This window comes from Periplaneta americana, chromosome 7 (assembly GCF_040183065.1).
Source record: "Periplaneta americana isolate PAMFEO1 chromosome 7, P.americana_PAMFEO1_priV1, whole genome shotgun sequence".
In the NCBI taxonomy this organism is placed as follows: domain Eukaryota; kingdom Metazoa; phylum Arthropoda; class Insecta; order Blattodea; family Blattidae; genus Periplaneta; species Periplaneta americana.
In genome coordinates this window covers 150,487,131-150,505,601 of record NC_091123.1, presented here as the reverse complement: position 1 = coordinate 150,505,601, position 18,471 = coordinate 150,487,131, and the positions used below count along the sequence as shown (strand labels likewise).

The 18,471-nt window shown below is 37.4% G+C and overlaps 1 protein-coding gene across 4 annotated transcripts in view; it reads left to right on the top strand.

Annotated features, from left to right (window-relative positions):
- The window catches only part of LOC138703585 (mucin-6-like), a 454,211-nt gene that overhangs the window by 55,160 nt on the left and 380,580 nt on the right, over positions 1-18,471 (top strand). For 2 of the 4 annotated variants that reach the window (XM_069831588.1, XM_069831589.1), the window contains exon 2: positions 4,617-5,125. The exons of the other annotated variants lie outside the window; for them this stretch is intronic. In XM_069831588.1, coding sequence (XP_069687689.1) covers positions 5,124-5,125 — 2 coding nt within the window. In that variant the 5' untranslated portion in view covers positions 4,617-5,123. The remainder of the gene's footprint in view (positions 1-4,616; positions 5,126-18,471) is intronic. 4 annotated transcript variants of the gene reach the window in all.

Sequence of the window (18,471 nt, the reverse complement as noted above, 5' to 3'; positions counted from 1 at the left end):
TCTGTCCCGAATGTTTTCCCGTTCACCATTCCTTTTAGTGCATCCTTTAGTGGGCGGTTTCTTTTTAGCCAGTGACCCAACCAATTCCTTTTTCTCTTCCTGATCAGTTTCAGTAGCAATTATTTTTTCTTCTCCCACTCTTTCTAGTACAGCTTCACTTCTTATTCTGTCTATCCATTTCACACGCTCCATTCTTCTCCAATGCTTCTACTCGTTTCTTTTCACTCCGTTGTAATGTACATGTTCCTGACCTCATACAATGCCACACTCCACACAACGCACTGTACTAATCTCTTTCTCAGTTCTTTTTCCAGAGGTCCACAAGAAATCATCCTTTCTCATTTAAGAGATTTCTTTACCATTTCTATCCTTCTTTTGACTTCCTGGCATTATATTTAATACGATTAACGGTAAATAATGCATGATTTCAAGGAAAATTTAAATCTTCAGATTTACTTTGTAAAGTATTTTTTAAGAGATAGACGAAAGTAGATGAAAGTGTTATTTAAAATAGCCCTTCTCCGAGATCAGAATTTGCATCACAGATATACGATTATAATATCGGACTGGCCGTAAAATATAATATTTCTAAGATGTGTTATATGTGAGGTTTTAATGTTAAACGTTCTATGTAGGCCTAATGCTTAATAATCAACACCCCATAATATGTCATCACTACGTCATAAGTAGACTTCGTGGAATTGCCACGAGAATCATAAAGTTTACTGCGCACGCAGTATGGACTGTATGAGAAGGGAGCGTGCAACGGATTGAGTATGCCTCTGATGTAAACACTGAGCAGTATACTGCGGTTACAATAAAACCTGTATCCTGCATTCAAGAAATATAATGAATGATCATTTAAGTAGGAAACGTCTAAGCATGTAAATACAAAATTATTTTGTAGTGAGATATATTAACTCTTAAAATGTAATGTAATATACTCGCATCATCCTTGAATATGTGCATTGCGGTGAAGAGTTATGTACATTTTGAGCGACTGCAAAGTAACCTCCTCAAACAGTTTTTATATTGGGAAAATGTACGTTCAACATCACACGATGTAATAGGTGCATATTTGAAGAACGGAAAGTCGCTACTTTTTAGTACACCAACTTCAGACGTCTTGTCGTGACCTGATAGCACATCATTTATAATATGAAGTTGTGAATAGGCAGAATTTTTAGCAATAATGTTTCCCAACTTACATTTCACTTTTTCTGAAATTAGTGAATTGTTATTTTGGATAACGGTTTGTGATACTTTATCCACTATATTAAGGGCTTCTGAGAGTTGTAGTTCAGACGATTCTATCAGGATAATGCTTTTGGACGGGATTTTAAAATTAAAATCAATGAACAGAATATCTTCCAATAGCTGTTCAGAAAGCAATGATTTTACAGCTGCAACAGCGGAAATATCTGTGCTATCCAATGAATAAATGGCCTCCATTATTTTGCCGTAATATTCTGCACAATAATTAGCAGCATCCAACCACGTTTTCCAAAGGGTCAAGACTGGCTGCGGGGTTAAGGGTATTCCAGGGGCAATTGTTTGGAACACCAACACTCCCATTCTAGTATGTTTGATTGAATTCTTGTCTGCACTGAACAAATGTTAAGCTTTGACTATTCCAATCACAATAATGCAAAAACAAGTGCTTTCATAGGTACATATTAGCTGTAGCTGCTCTATCTATTTGGACCGGTCACAACTCTTAACATGAACTGCTTATACTACGAGACCGGGCGGCCGCTCGCCTCCTCTATACTATCGTACATCGGCAACCTGATTGCATGCTGCGTGTGGCAATTCAACGAAGTCTAGTCATAAGCCATTTAGCGCAGCACACTGATATGGCAATACATACATACTGCCCTCTGTTGGAAGACAAGATAAGTAATTGTGACAACCACGTGAAATACGTAAATACGTGGAAACGAAAAAAAAAACACATTCTAGACTTTTCATAGCCGAAGGGAGTTTATTTAATTAAATCTATTATTTGTTGGTACTTTATTAAGTTTGTATCTCTGTCTCTGTCACTGCCATCTATCATTTGAACTTCACTGTCTGCCTGTCTGTAACCGACGATATAGGAAACAAAAGACTGCGACGCTCAATTAATTCGGTTACCAACTCAACGTGCTGCGACAGAATTACCTTAATTAAAGCTATTCTCTTGTCTCCCATCCCACGTGATGACAACATTTTATTGCCGTTGCTATAGAGGTCGTGATGGGGCATCTAATCTGTTTATAGATTCGAGTCATGACTCAGCAACTTCTTTTCGAATAAAACTCTCGAATCCGCGTATTTCCTCATTATATCCATTCTAAATATTGCGTGTGCCAGATCAAGAGACATTCTTGTGTTATAAGTAACAGCTGGTTGCGACATTGAGAGCTGACGCTAGCCTATAAGTGTTCACGCATTTTAAGCAATCACTAAGTCTAGGAAACTATATTTCTTGGATAGAACCATTATTTCCACATAGGCTTCATTGAGTTCTTTTTTATTCTGCGAGAAACATCTGAACTCTGATTCACTGTATAACAATAATGAGTTCTTATTACATGGTGTATATTCTTCTTCATTTCGTCAATATTCATTACGTCATCCATTGAATTGTTGTGGTTTTTATATCATAAGATAACCTTTTAAATCAACTTGTGCTTCTTACTCAAGAATTTCTTACCTCGTAATCATTCCGATTCATATTACTGCTTCATCACGAATTTCTTTATATAATATACTTCTCATTTGCCGCACTTATATATTCCCAACATCATTAATAAAACTGTAAAAATGATGGACCCTTTTTATATGGTGTCCATTGTTCTGCATTTTGTCAATATACATTACGTCATTCATTAATTTTATTATTTGATATTCTGATTTTATCTTCTTGAAGTGCATTTCTAACTTATTTATTTCTCACAATCTTCACTACTCAATGTTATTTCAAACAGTTTTCTGTCAATGTCTTTCAAAATGATGAACTTCAATTACATAATGTCTGTTCTTTTTCATGTTGTGACCATACACTACGTAGTTTATTAGCACATTTTGTAAACTGCGGAGTTTACATTTTAGAAGCCAGTTACGTTTGTTTACATTTAAGTTTAGTGTGTATATTGATTCTGTAGCACCATTTTATTACCCTTTTTTTTCACCGAAATTGGGAGTAAAATTATGGTCTGTTTATCATTATTTCCATATATGTTAAATATAATTTAGAGATCTTTTCAACAAGTTTGAATGCATATCTGGTTGTAAATATTACTTATAAATTATATTCATATTATAACTCTATTCATATTTTTAACAAAAGAAAGATTGGATAAATTTGAATTTATTCTCGAAATAAAGCTGAAATGTCGTTTGTTTTAGATGATATTCATTTTTGTACCAGGTAATACTACGTACCTGTTAGTAAATTATGGGAAACTACAGTAACGTCATTTAACAACCTACCAAATCTGTTGGCATTAATTTGTTTCAGAATTACAATAATGTAGAATTCAGGAGTATCAAAATTAACAGTCGGTTGGTTATTTTATATTGTTCTAAATTTAATAATGCCTAAAAATAACATTCTGTTTTTGGCTGAACTAAAGTATTATCCATCATATTGAGCGATGTTTATTCAGGAAGAAGAATTGACTTATTTTAGTTGTGTAGGCCTAGCTACTTTACAGTGTTGTCTTTCTTAATTTAATTACATTAAATTTTTTGGCATGTAGATATATTAACATAAACATATCAGTAATTGAAATTTTGTTAGCTTCGGAAGTTTCTGATTGCCTTTAGTAATATTCATTTCGCAGACAGTATCAGGTTAACTGGACGAAATGTGTTTTCATGCTTGGATTTTGATTTCGTAATAGATATTTATTAGCGGTTTTTATTAATTACGGAACTGAAGTATAATGTAAATTTTGAATTTATGGTTTGTGAAAAATTACATTTAATTTAATATCAATTTCACAAGTGCATATCAATATCTCTTTTCATGCAATATAGTCTATATTTCAATTAAAACTGTCTTCCTTTAAAACCATAAATTAATTTCGCTCAGTCATACTATTCATTAACTATTTGTTACTTATAAACTAACATACACGATATAATGTGGGCGTGAAATTTAAGTATATTTTACTACGTAAGAATAGTTATTTAACGGATTTATGAATTCTAACTTACATTGCATTCACATCTGTTATAGCAGATGTTTCGTTGTAGTTTAAAAATGATATAACATATTTTTGGGGAGGGAAGTTTGAGGTTAATTAATAGTTACACTCTGTATCATCATGCATATTATGGGAGTTAAATTGGATCGATAATACTTTATTTCTTATTGTTATTGTTGTTGGAATGATTGAAACTCTCCTTTTTATTTGTTGTCTGTTCTTCCTTACACACTGAATTAATTATTATTCGACATATGAAGACTTCAACAGTTTTAATTATTCAAGTTCACAAAAAAAAAAATAAATTCATAATAATACAACTGAATAGATTTTCTGTAGAGGCTAACAGACTCAGAGATGGTTTCATAATTAATTACAATCCCTTAACGTCCTAAGCAGCCATTGTTTCTTCCCTTCTAGAGAACAATGGCCCTGACAGCAGCTGTTTGGGTATCAAAATACTTCGGCTGGAATCCGAGTCGCTTCTCGTTTGTTCTCCATTGTGATTCATCTGTCCACTGCTCATCCCACGCCATCTGTTAAAAGGTTATTAAAACTAAGCACGGGGCTGTTAAGAATACTAAACACCATCAACCGTACCGTATGTGTCACAGATGTATTTTCTAAGCTCTGCCAAGTGAAGTTTCTGCTCAAATTGGATGAGGAACCTTCTTACAAACATTTTTTTTTCTGACAAGTGAAACGTTAATTGTGAAACACGAACAAATCCGGTGTGCGTACTACATCCAGTTGCTTCCAATATAAATGTTGCCATCAAGTAAACAAAAGCAAGACTTTGAAGTGAAGGAAGGATGACGAGTAGAGTCAGTCAACAGTATCAACTTTAGCTCAAGAGAAGAGAAGAGGTGCTATCTTCCGCATCAGGGACCTGCTATTGTTCCAGCCTCATCATCATACTCCACAAAGATGTGAGTACCTTTTTAAATAACTCCCCCATCCCTTTGTTGGCGTTGATGACGTAGCTAAAAATAAAACATCGTCTGCTCCAAGTAATGTAGGGTATTGCATGCGTTTGTGTCGGCAGACTTGAGCATGGTTGTGATGCACTTAATGTAGTGTTTCTCAAATGATGGTCCGCGACTGAAAGTCTGGCCCAGAAGTAATTCTGAAAGTAAGAATGAAGTGGCGTAGTTGAGCTGTGGCTCTCGGCTCAAATGGCGACTCGTGAGTCACTCTTGTAGGGTGTCTGAGAATTGTAATGTTATATGACTGAACTGAGGAATCTATTTTGATTATTATGCAATTAATTAATCACCAGCTATTGGATATGTATTAAAACCAGCTTATCAGGCCTTCATCTGTTGTACATTGTTATATTCAAGAGTAAATACCACACATTTTTAGATTCCTTATACATTGTTTTTTCTCACTCTGCTTGCCCGAAGTATTACAACAGTTATTAAAAACAATTAAGAAAGAAAAAAAGGAAAATTAGATTGTCCTGCATGTGTCTATTACCCTCCAACAACTGACCGATGTGCAGTGTGCTGTTTAAACGGTAACAGCATTTGGACTGTGAGGTGTTAGGGGAACGCCAGTGAAAGTGAAAACAAAAATGTTTGAATTACTGGCATGGCGAGCCGCTGTCAAACTGGCGTGTCTGGCTACTGGTTGATGTGTTTACATAGGAACTGTAGGCTAGCTGAAATTCAGTTACTGGACACCTCAACTGGCATCGTGTAAATGGGTCTTAATGGTAGTCACTATCTGGGCTTGATCTTTTATCTTTGTGGAACTCTAAAAGGAAAAGTGTACAAAAAACAGCAGTGAAGTGAGCCGGAGAGTTTATGCAAGTAGAACTTCGTTTGTCAGCGAGGGAGGTTTTGGTCGAAACTGGTAAAAGAAATGTTTTAAATTTGTTTTGTTTATTGAATGGATAAACGATTCACAGAGTATAGAGTATGCTTAGAGACTGAAGATGGATACATGGTTTACAGAGTAATGCTTACAAATTAGACTGGTAGACTAACATAATGTTTTATAGTCGATGCTCTTGTCGATGCACGTGGTATCTGTCTCGGGCCGACTAGTGGCAACGGCGTTCACGGTCTGTTCAGTCTCCATGGACACCACTGGGACCTGGTGACCAACTTGCCCCATCTGGTGTTGCACAGTCTCCGGATTCACTGTGGTGAGACGTCTCGCCGCTCTACAGCCACTGAGTCCTCGAAGCTTGCAACCGCAGCCGCTCTTATACTCCACAGCGATGATCTTGGACTTACTTGATTTGTTTCGTTCCCCTGTTGTGTTCATCTCCAGTTTTGCATTCTCTTAACGTTTGAATTCCGAGGCATACGAATTTTCACGATTACCTTTTTGGAAGTTGAGGGTCCAATTTACCCCGGATCATTTTTTTTCTTCACGTTAGTCGATATTGTCGCGCTCGAGCGATCGACCCTCAAACGTCCGGATCGGTTGAGGTCTAACGGACTTTTGTGCATGAAGTCGCTGCCGAAACACAGTTTTCGAGGCATGTTTTGCCTTGAGGGGCCAACCGGTTTCATGTAAATGTGTACGGTTATGGGCCTCCTTTGTCTACACGGTTGTATACTTTTCGTTTCGCTATGTGTATTTGTTAAAAAGTAAGTGATTCTAATGTAGCACTTTCTGGGACACTGTTACCGAATGGTTGGCGATCCACCATGCCGAATAAAGAGACGTACCGTAGTTCTATAATCCATATAGGTCCTACTCTTGGAGTAAATGAAAAATAGTAGCCTATCCATATCCATACGGATACTGTAGAGCAGTGGTCGTCAGCACTCGCTGAAATGTGCAATGGGTACGCGGTGCCGTCCCGTGTGCACTGTCGTGCAACAGGGAGAGATAGAGAGCATACCCGCTAGCAGCTACGAGAGCACTATAGTGCACTGCGTTTTCCGCGGGTAAGAGAGGCTAGCCCCAGCGTGCTCTGTGCTGACGACCCCTGCTGTAGAGAGTGTTGCGTCACCACCGGCGTTTAGATCGGTCGGCTAAGGCGCTTGCCTGTCGATCAGAACCTGCGCTGGGGCTGATTATCTGGTTGAATATTTTCCGAGGGTTTCCCCAACCGTAAGGAGAATGTCAGGCAATCTATGGCGAATCCTCGGCTTCATCTCACTATCACCAATCCCATCGATGCTAAATAACCCAGTAGTTGATACAGCATCGTTAAATAACCAACTAAAGCAAATTAAACAGGTGCGATAAATGTTTGGAACAAGAATTTAGACAGTTTCAGCATTTCCTTTCTTAGTGTGGGTGAGTAGGCCTAAGTGGTGTTTTCACTGGTTATATTTATTATTAGTCTAGTGTTAAATTAGCCACCGGCGTAGCTCAGTCGGTTAAGATGCTTGCCTTTCGGTCTGAAGTTGCGTTCGGGCGCGGGTTCGATCCCCGCTTGGGCTGATTACCTGGTTGGGCTTTTTCCGAGGTTTTCCCCAACCGTAAGGTGAATGCCAGGTAATCTACGGCGAATCCCAATCTCATTGACGCTAAATAACGTCATAGTTGATAAGCGTCGTTAAATAACCAACAAAAAAACTGTTAAATTATTTAAAAGCTGCAATGTATAAACAAGGTGAATGGAGGAATAAAAGTGAATGAATTAATTAATGGCTAAACAATGAACATTTAAGTAAATGAAGTGGAAGAGTCGATAAATGATAGGGAATAAGTAAATAAATATAATATAAAAGGGACACAATGAAATGAACTAGAATGATGGATAGTGGGAACATTTTGCTCACACCTCCTCGGTTCTGGCACGTAACACAATGCCTCGAGTGCATGCATTAGTGACTATCACTCCAATGCAGCGAGGGCCATGATGGGCGACTGAAGGTCAGGGCTGGTTGGTAATTAGCTTCCAATTCTGGGAGACTGCCTGCGCCATTGTCCTCCTGCTAGCCTTCCTTGTTGCATGGGAAATGGCGTCTGTCGCACATTTGATATAACTTCGCCCCTCCTTCTAGCTTAACGTTTGAATATTATATCAAATGGGCTAGGAAGGCAGTAGCTGCTGTAATTGTAGTTGTGCATCATTCCAACTATGCTGATAATTACAACAGGATTTTGTAATAATAATAATAATAATAATAATAATAATAATAATAATAATAATAATAATAATAATAATAATAGATTCCAATGTTGTTAGCTTGCAAAGCACCTCTATGTAGTCTATATGTTCTGTTGAGCTTTCTCATCATTTAACAAGCAAACATTCTCATGGGGGCAGACAAAAAAGTTATTTTTTTTTCTTTCACCATGTTAATAATGTCAAAGAAGTGCTTATACAAATTTTGGCCACTCGAGCGCAATTACGAGAGCCGTAAAAATAAGTTTCATTGGAAACATTTATTAGAACAACTACAACAACTGTTGAGCTATTTTTCAACATATTCCCCACTTGAATGGAGGTATTTGTCATACCGTGAGATCGACAGAGAGGTGCAGACGGCTGTCACACACTGGTTGCGATCCCAGTTGGCAGACTTCTACGATACAGGGATACAAAAGTTGATTCCATGATATGACAAATGTCTCAGTTCCAGTGGGGAATATGTTGAAAAATAGCTCAACAATTGCTGTATCTATTCCAATACATTTTTCTATAAAATTGTGTTTTCTTCCTGTAAATGGTCCCAGAGAAACTTATTTTTTAGGGTCCTCTTGATTACACTGAGTGGTCAAAATTTGTATAAGCACTTACTTTGACATTATTAACATGGTGGAAGAAAAAAATAACTTTTTTATCTGCCCCTATAAGAATTCTTACTTGTAAGCTTATCATGGGGGAACGCTATCTTGGTCAATGTACAGTATTTCGTGCAAAATGTTGTTGAAATTCTCTATCTTGTATTGACATTATGCGACCGGTGGTTTGCATATAGATCTTTGTTTATTATTATTATTATTATTATTATTATTATTATTAATGTATTGTTTTCTGCCCAAGGGCAGGTCTTTCACTGCAAACTCAGCATTCTCCACTATTTCATATTTTTCGCTTTCCTCATAGTCTTCTCACACAATCCATATATCTTAATGTTGTCCATCATCTGATATCCTTTTCGGCCTGGAAGTTTTCTCCCGTTCACAATTCCTTCCAGTGCATCCTTCAGTAAGCAGTGACTCAGCCAATTTTTTCTCTTCCTAATTATTTAATTTTCCCCATTTTATGCCTAGATGTGTGTTAAATACTTGCAAGGTATGTGTATCTACATAAGTGGTTCTCAAACATTTTAACACTGCGGACCTCCTTTGCATAGACTCCTTAAAACTTGTCAATGGAATGATGGGTAGGTTAGATTTTGGGTTAATATTAAGTGAATATGAGTAGTGATATATATGTTATGTTTAAAAACATTGAAGTAATATTGATTGCATATTTGAATTAAACGAAACGTAATAATATAATCGCTAATATCCTGAAAAAAGTAGGCCTCCATTGTTATATTACAGCAGAGTTTATATTAAAAACAGTAAAGCAAAGCAAAACAATAATTTACTTTCAGTACTTTCTTTGTGTACAATTATTATAGCCTACTGAAAAAGAAACCAAATATATTTTTGGAAGTTTCACTACTTCAGTGAGAATGATGGAACTCTTTTTTGTGTGCTTAAAGTGTCTTTATATTTAGAATAAATGTTAGTTGTCTTTAATTTCGACTCTGTCCCCGTATTTAGTCGCTTTCTTTTAATATTTCTGATACACGAAAGAGTAGAAAATGTCTGCTCACACAAATAAGTCGTGGAAAACGGCATTAAATGTTTCAAGACTCGTTCTGAGAGTTCTTTATGTTCAGCATGAACTTTCAGTCAAAAATAAAAAAAACTGACATGCCTTAAAAGTTTTTCCAAGCATTGTCACATAGCCTAGTAACTTAACAAGCAGATAGATCTTCCTCCTCTTCGGTGAGATTGTGAGTCTTCATGATGATAAAGAAATTTTGAATGCACATATTGTTAGAATTATGAACCTGAAAATAATATCTAAGTTCAACTTCATCCATATTATGATGACGTTTAAGCCATTGATCAACTATAGACAAATCTCATAAAATGTCGAACGCCCACTGCCCTTAGATATTGCGACGCAAAAAAATCATTCTTATAGTCTTACACTGTGTAATAACACAAGAAGACTGTCGACAGTAATTAAAAGAGTTATGTCAACAACAGCCAATGTTCTTAGATATTACTGTCGCATAAAAAATAAAAATCCTACTGAAGGAAGGAAAAATGTTCCTACCCAGAATATTCGCGGACCCCCAGAATGAACTTCGGGGACCTCCGGAGGTCCGTGGATCCCACTTTGAGAACCACTGAATTCTACATAGTCTATACATATGTTCTGTTATATTCATTTGTCATAACTCATGCATGACGAGGAATGTTTTCTTGGACAACATGAACCATGTCTATAAAGAAAGTCCCACTTCCAGTAACTTAAAGCGCATTGCCTGGCAGATATATGAGGCGTTCAGAGCTAAAGTGGATCAAGTCCATGAGACGTGGTTTTCAGATAATAGGACTTAACCTGCAAACGCTTTGGTGACTTGAACCACTATGGCTCAGATCATCGTGAACAAATAATCTGAGCAAAAATGACTGGTGTCACCTACCGGCGAATGCTTGGAATTAAGACTTGATCCATTATTGCTCGGAAAAGATCCAACTTCAGATAATCAGGAACTGAATTAAGCTCAAGTTATGAAAATGTGTGACTTGATCCACTTTAGCTCTGAACGCCTCATATCAGGACGCATCAATGTCATTTTTAAGAGCACTCGAGCCTGTTTTGTTGCAACTGTAATAATTATACAGTTGGTCGCAAGCGGTGCTGTAAGCAATGAAGTTTGCTGGTGCTGAGAAAGCTTTCTTCTTCCTGCAATTTCATAGAAATCATTGTGCTATACAATTGCACCCTCTTTCCTGCCTTATATGGAAAGGATGCACCCAAAAAGAAGTCGAATACGGAATGGCATAACCAATCTTTCAAGTCCGGATGTTTGTGCCCACAGAAAAAGGCCGTACATCGGTGCAGCAGTTTCCGATGAAGGCGTTAAGCGTGCACAGAAAATGTTTCAATGTAGTTCTCAGTAAGAAGATCTTACTGATAGCAGTTTTTGTGCCGCCTCTTCCCTGTGGGGACTGGGAATGAGGATTGAGGAATCTGCAGTCACGGTGGCACCTGATAAGTTATTGAAAGTCTGGCAAGAGTTCGAATACCGCGTCGATGTTTGTCGCATTGCACGCGGCGTTCGCATGTAGTCACTGTATTGTCAACACGATGAAACAAAACCTGGACACCTTTTGCATCATATGTAGGGAACGAAGTTGAGACACCAAAACATTGCCTAGAGGCGGCTACAGGTTTAAGGAACACAGTTTATACTGGGTGTTCATTTCAAAGTGTCATGACGTCACTGTTGATGAGTCAGCGATTTGAAGCGAGTTTCAGCTTTTGTGTCAGAGAAGTTGCCTATTAATCAAGGCGTTCAATCTGAACTTGAGAACGTGTAAGGTATAACTTGAACGTCGTAGCAACAGATGGCGGTCTATACGGTCTGTGTGCTACTATAACCTTTTTCGAACTGTGTTTTTCGCGGCCAAGTCGTACGCAGGGTATTTGTTATCATCGGTTGCGTACGGCAACATTCCACAATATAAATCAAATGCTCCGTGTCATGTTGACCGTCGAAGTTAATGTCAACAAATACGTAAGTAATCGTCTTAACCCTCTCCCCATATCCCGACAGTAAGAAAAAACTCACCTCAGTACATGTTTCGAAACAGTTCACATTCCTGCCACTACAGGCGTTATCGTACGTATCGGTAAGTACTCCTCTGAATGAAAGCCGTACTTGCTAGGCAACTTCTCTGGCAGACAAGTAATACATCTCTGCGGAAGTGTAGGAAGATTGAATTCTCTAGGCTCATCTACTAGCCACGTGACGGCATACAGCGAGCCATGACACACTTTGAACTGAACACCCAGTAGGATGACGTTAACTGTTTATTGATGTACCTTCAGGTTCATATCCAAAATGAAAGACGTCATGTAAAGGCAGCTCTGTTTATTCGGAGTTTAATGGATGTGAGTTTTGTATTGTGTAATGCATTCTAATAGGTTGTTTCGACACAACATGCCTATTTTCTGTTTAAAAAGTAATCTTCCGTCAGGAGTTGAGTTGTGTTCAAGTGAAGCTAGGTACTGTGAAGATATATTAAAATGCCGCCAATAAAGTCTGTAACTTTGCCTGTGCTTGTAAAAGAGTCCGGATATGATTATTCTCAAGCCACGGACGAAAATATATTACGGTATGAAGTAAGTTGGACATAAAAGTTAAAAATCGTCGTGATTTACAAAAAATATTGCAACTATAAAGGACACATGGAACATCTGAAATTGTTTAGTGATTCGGGGAATGCTATGGAATGATGTAGATGCCTATTATGGGGAAAAACGAGAAAACCCCCCAACTGCGACCTTGTCCGTCACAAGTGTCACTATGGAGATCTGACCATTCAGCCACCGCAGAGGTTCTTTATCATACTGGGTGAATATAGGCAGATAGTACGACACATTTCATAGTAGATACTCTTAAAAGTTACCAACCTCTGTTTACAGTAGTATAAAAGCGACAAGACAAGTAGGGCTATTAGCAGCACTGGTGCTTTTAAAGTGCCACCTCCTGCTAATCGAATTTCTTCCCTCTTGCCATTTTAAAAACTTTTTCACAACACCCGTCGTACCTTCCCAGACTGCCGAAAACTCTTACCGGGTCTTTCTGTTTTTCGGTCGAACAGTAATGGATCTCACTATCTAACTTTTTACAATGTAAGTTCTAGTAGTATGCAGGAGTGATAGAAGCTGGAGGAAGCTGCCTTACTTGATGGCGATAAGAACATAGGAAGAGAACTAACATTTCTACCCCTCACAAGCTCTCTTTATTTGTTGGGCGATCAGTGGAAAGGTTATTTTATTACTACTAGAAATAAGAATTTTACGATGTTTTTCAAATAAATGTTATGTATATGACACTGTGCTGCAAGACCTATTTATTGATTATTTAACCATTAATGATCATGTGATTATTGGAGTATGTAGCTTGACTGCTAGAATTTTCTAAGTAAGTTTTTGTTTACAGTATTTACTTGTGTACTAGAGATGAACAACGATCGAGAAAGCAAGACTAACAGCGCCCACAAAGCTGAAAACCCGCACGACAATGTTCTTACGTCGCGTCGTTGACGTAAAGACTTCTTGTGAGTGTTTCGAGAAGCCGAGATTGATCACTCCCGAAGTCCCGAACGTTGAGGAGCCTTGAATCGTCACAGTTCTTCATACCTGACTGAACTTTTATCTACTTTGGCAACTGTTATATATGAATAAACATCAAGTAGCTTATTTGAAACATCATCTCTACCTTTCAGTGTATAATAATCCGTTCCCCAGTCTTTATTTAATTACTAGGGCCTTATTAAAAGACTAGGAATTTTCTTTTCATATGTTTGAGATCAAGTGTGCAATCTCAAGTAAAAAGATATTAACATTATGTTTTATATTTCTTATAAATGCAAATTTAATTGAGAATTTTTTTATTTATATAACCATAGGTAATATCATAATATAATGAAACCAGAATATTTTGATAACTAAGATACTGTTTTGTTTTGTCTTTTTGTCTCATTTAAACATTTATAATGTTATTTATTTCAGTGATGTATGTTATTCAAAGTTACGAAATCTTTCCACGCCGACCAAATGCTATTTCGAGAATGATGAGCGAGACTCTAAGCGCACGAGAATGACGAGACGAGACTCGAAAGACAAATGCAACGAACACAGCGAGCGAGAGCGATAGTTAGTTTTGGTCATCTCTATTGTGTAGATATCCCACTTCTTGACCTATTTTCTGAGCACTTAATATGCTAAGGAGCCGGTAATTTTTATCAGAGGCTGTAAATTAAAAAGAGTATTATTCAGTGTCTAATTTTATATTTCAAAATATTTTTTAAAAGAGGAAACCCCTGTATTAAAACTGAGAACGTTGAGTAAGGTACAGATACGGAATTAAAATTTGGAGCGAATCTTGATGGGAGTCCACCTGTATGTAGGCAACAAATTTCACACGACTGTCCACAAGTAGCATATATACATGGGCTCTTTTTTACTGCACATGCGCAATGTGTTGTGGGCGAAATAGAGTTATATAACTTAAATAATTTTATTTCCGTGTTTGTACATGTAGGGTATTAGAAATAATATCATTATTCTGTGTTTGGTGAAAGCTGACAAAATGGGTTATAATTTAACATTACAAATAGAGGACATTCCGAACACGATTCATGGGAAAATAATAACTTAAAATTGCGCTGTGAGTGCATATTTTTATAATTTTACATTAGCATAACCGATTTATACCGGCGGTCTTGCGCCCCACTCGGACGCTGTAATAGTTATTTTATTAACTACAATTAACGTCAATTACACTCGACTAGTTAAGTGGAAATGGAGGGTGCTGCTGTGTGGACCTGGCATAGGGCCACCACTGAGCCCTGAGGTAGGAAAACAGTCCCAGCTCGCTGCTAGGCCAGTGAACAAGCGGAAATAAGCGCCACATTGCCATCCGAACCGCATTAGGCCCGTAACACGCAGAGTTTTCGCTAGCGAGAAATGTGTTGCGAGAAAGAGGCGAAGAGCCTTCCTCCACACACTTGGCGAGTTCTCGCTATCACAGATCACACCTCGCTATGATCATCTATGTACTGCCTTCATGCAGAAAGCATTTTTCTGATTATAGTAATCACTCGTTGGGGGAAATATTATAGGTTATGTATTTACGTATATTGTCGTACTTAAATATATAACCTGTAAGTATATTGTCGTACTTTACAAATTACGTACGAACGCTATGTTGAATCTGAATATTCAGATGATGAGGAAATGGAGTTACATGAACATATTTTGTTAATGAAAAGAAAAAGTAGGCCTAAAATTAAAGCCAGAAATATCTGAAAATCACATTGTATCTTACGAAAATAAGGGCGAGTTTTGGACACTGGTTTCGATTTGAATGATGATTCGTTTAGGCACTATTTCAGGTTGAATGGACCTCGGTTTTTTTAACTCATTATATGATAGAAGATTCTTTGCTATGTTCTGATTAAAATTTTGTAAACTGTTAAGACATATAGATACATTATTTCAAATGTTTAATTAATACTATTAAATCTCATCAAAATAAAATATAGCCCTATTTATTTTCAGATAATCTGATATTTGTCTCCAGATTTCTTCTTGAAGTTTCGTGTTTTTATAGTTTTCATCCCGTGTATCATATAAATAGGTCTACGGGTGACATCGTACAAGTTCGATAAGTTTCTGACTGCAATTATCAGCCATCTTTCCTCATTTTCAAACAAAAACAATACAATTCATCGCCACTGTGATATCTTTTTCTACATTCAATCGTCATAAAGAGTATAAATGTCAAACATCTTTGATAAATGTGTCAAGAAAATTCGCTGAGCTACCGATTCCAGCGAGAAACTCGCGCGAAGTTTTTGCCTCGAACGAGAATCTCTTCCAGTGTGTGGACGTCCATTTGAATCCATGTTATCAATTTTTTAATTTTCTCGCAACACATTTCTCGCTGGCGAAAACTCTGCAAGTGTGTTACGGGCCTAAGGCAATTCGTGAGTTCAAAGTCAAATTGAAAGACGATAAGTTTTTAAAGAATGATCAAATTCTTAGTAGCCTATGGCTTCCTTAAGAAGGGAAGTGAAACCGAGGATCCCGGACAGTGGATATTATGGTTCGCGAAAGGAATTCTGTCTTTGATTGAGAGAGTTCCAGATTAAATTTATTTGCTAATAAGGAACTTATGGGATGATAAATAACTCGTGAGATCATATAGATCTTTGACGGACAAGACAGGAAAGAAATAAAATATAGTTTAAAGCATGAAGGCGAAAATAATAAGAAATAGGTAGGAATATGTCTAGAGTTGAATAGCGAACACACCCTTAAAGTAAAAAAATAGTAGAAGTGCTAGAAGTCACGTGTGTAGTCAGTTTTCAATTTGCAGATATTACTGTGTTAATTAAGAAGAATGATTTTAATGAATTGCATGGGTGGTAACAGCATTGTTCAGCATGCCATTGCAATGTCAGTTATTTTGAAATGTAAAGTGGAATGTCTATTCTTAACTGTTGTACGTTTCTGTCAAAGTGTAAGGAATGAAAGGGAAATCTCTCTTTTTATGAGACTGTGCACGAAATAGAATCCTTTAGCATGAATGGTATATAGGTCAGAAGTCGTAACACAAGTGGGTCAGCCAATCAAATAGCTCCTTAGTTCACAGTCTGAAACAGGCAAAAAAATATGTAATATCAGAAACTTCTTAGGCGCGTTTATTCATGTGGATATGTATCCTACAAGGCACAATAATATATTAGAGTTTTCGCTTCAACTCTCTGCCACAGTGACATTAATTTTTCTCCCTGTCCTCATTCTCACCATCTTATTTTTCTTTCTTCTTTTCAGCTATCTTTTTCTCCTACTTTTCACAACCACCACCACCATAGTCATTATCGTTATCCTGTTATTTCCCTATTTTTTTTCCAAGCATTTCTGTTATACTTTATTTTCGTCCTCTCTTCAAACCTCACTACCAACTCAATAAAAAATAAATTCATTTTTACCTCTACTTTTGTCATCATTTTCATCATCTTATTCTCCTCATTCGTTTCATCTTTCTACTTTTTCTGTTACCGTTTTCATCATCGCATTCCTCTTTTTACACTTTTCTTCTTGTTGTTCGGTTGTGCCAGTTAAAGACGATCCATGGGACGGGGACAGGAAACTGCACTAAAGCAATACAGATAGCGTAATGTGTAACGGACATGGTCGGTCCTGATATGCACGTCTGTAGACAGCAGTGTATGTGTACAAGTTGCAGTGTCCAGTCGATCAGTCCTAGTGAAATGGAGGAATACACGAGAGCGGAATAAGCAGACCTGATTTTCGAATACGGATGAGACAATGGGAACAGTAGATAAGCTCACAGATTGTATCGGGACAAGTACCCACGTAGGAGACATCCGTCCCATACCATTTTTCCACGACCGTTCCAAAAATTAAGGGAAGGAGGGCACGTGGTGCCAAATTACAATTCCAATATGTTAGAGTTTCCGCTTCAACTGAGTGCCACAGTGACATTAATTTTTCTCCCTCTCCTCATGCTCACCATCTTATTTTTCTTCTTTTCAGCTATCTTTTTCTCCTACTTTTCACAACCACCACCACCATAGTCATTATCGTTGTCCTGTTATTTCCCTAATTTTTTTTTCCAAGCATTTCTGTTATACTTTATTTTCGTCCCCACTTCAACCATCACTACCAACTCAATAAAAAAAATCCATTTTTATCTCTACTTTTGTCATCATCATTTTCATCATCTTATTCTCCTCGTTCGTTTCATCCTTCTACTATTTTTTTACCGTTTTCATCATCGCAGTCCTCTTTTTACACTTTTCTTCTTCTTGTTTATCAGTTGTGCCAGTTAAAGACGATCTTTCTTACATAATCGTGTGCCTTTAAGGTTCTCTTCCGTCCTTGCTCGTGTAAGGATTGCGATCCTACGCTAACACTCCGTGTAACGCATGGCCGCTTCCCATTTTACGTAATAGCCGCATAGTGTAACGTAGTGCTGGATAACATGTACACGTAATAACCGCCTCATTACATCCCCTGCTGGGACGAAAGAAATAAAACTTCTTAGAGCTCGGTCTAAAGAGAAGTAGAGGAAGGAGGTGGAATTTTTTTTATACCGGTCTGGTGCTTTCTGGGGCTAACGGGAAGGTAAGTTGAGAGGAACGAGATGTAATATTCTTCGAGCCTCGACCTGCAGAAGAATGCGTCAGGATGAAGGGAGACGAAGGGCTAAAAGAATACGATCTATGCAGTTGCGGCAACTATTGAAGTCGTGGGTTCGAATTCTGCTTCGAACAGTTAATTAGTGTTGTCTTAGGTGAAAAACAGAAGATGCATTATGTGAGGCCATCTTTAACTCGCGAACCATCAGAATTACTTTTGTGACTCTCTCCAATTATTTCTTGATTTTGTACTGTCCTGTCACTACGCTATTTTGAATGTATCTGGAAATACAAAATTAGAAGTTTTTAATATTGTTTCCAATAAAAATAATTAACACAAGTTCAGGATGGTTTCTGCACATGCAGCATGCTTATACAGGGTGTT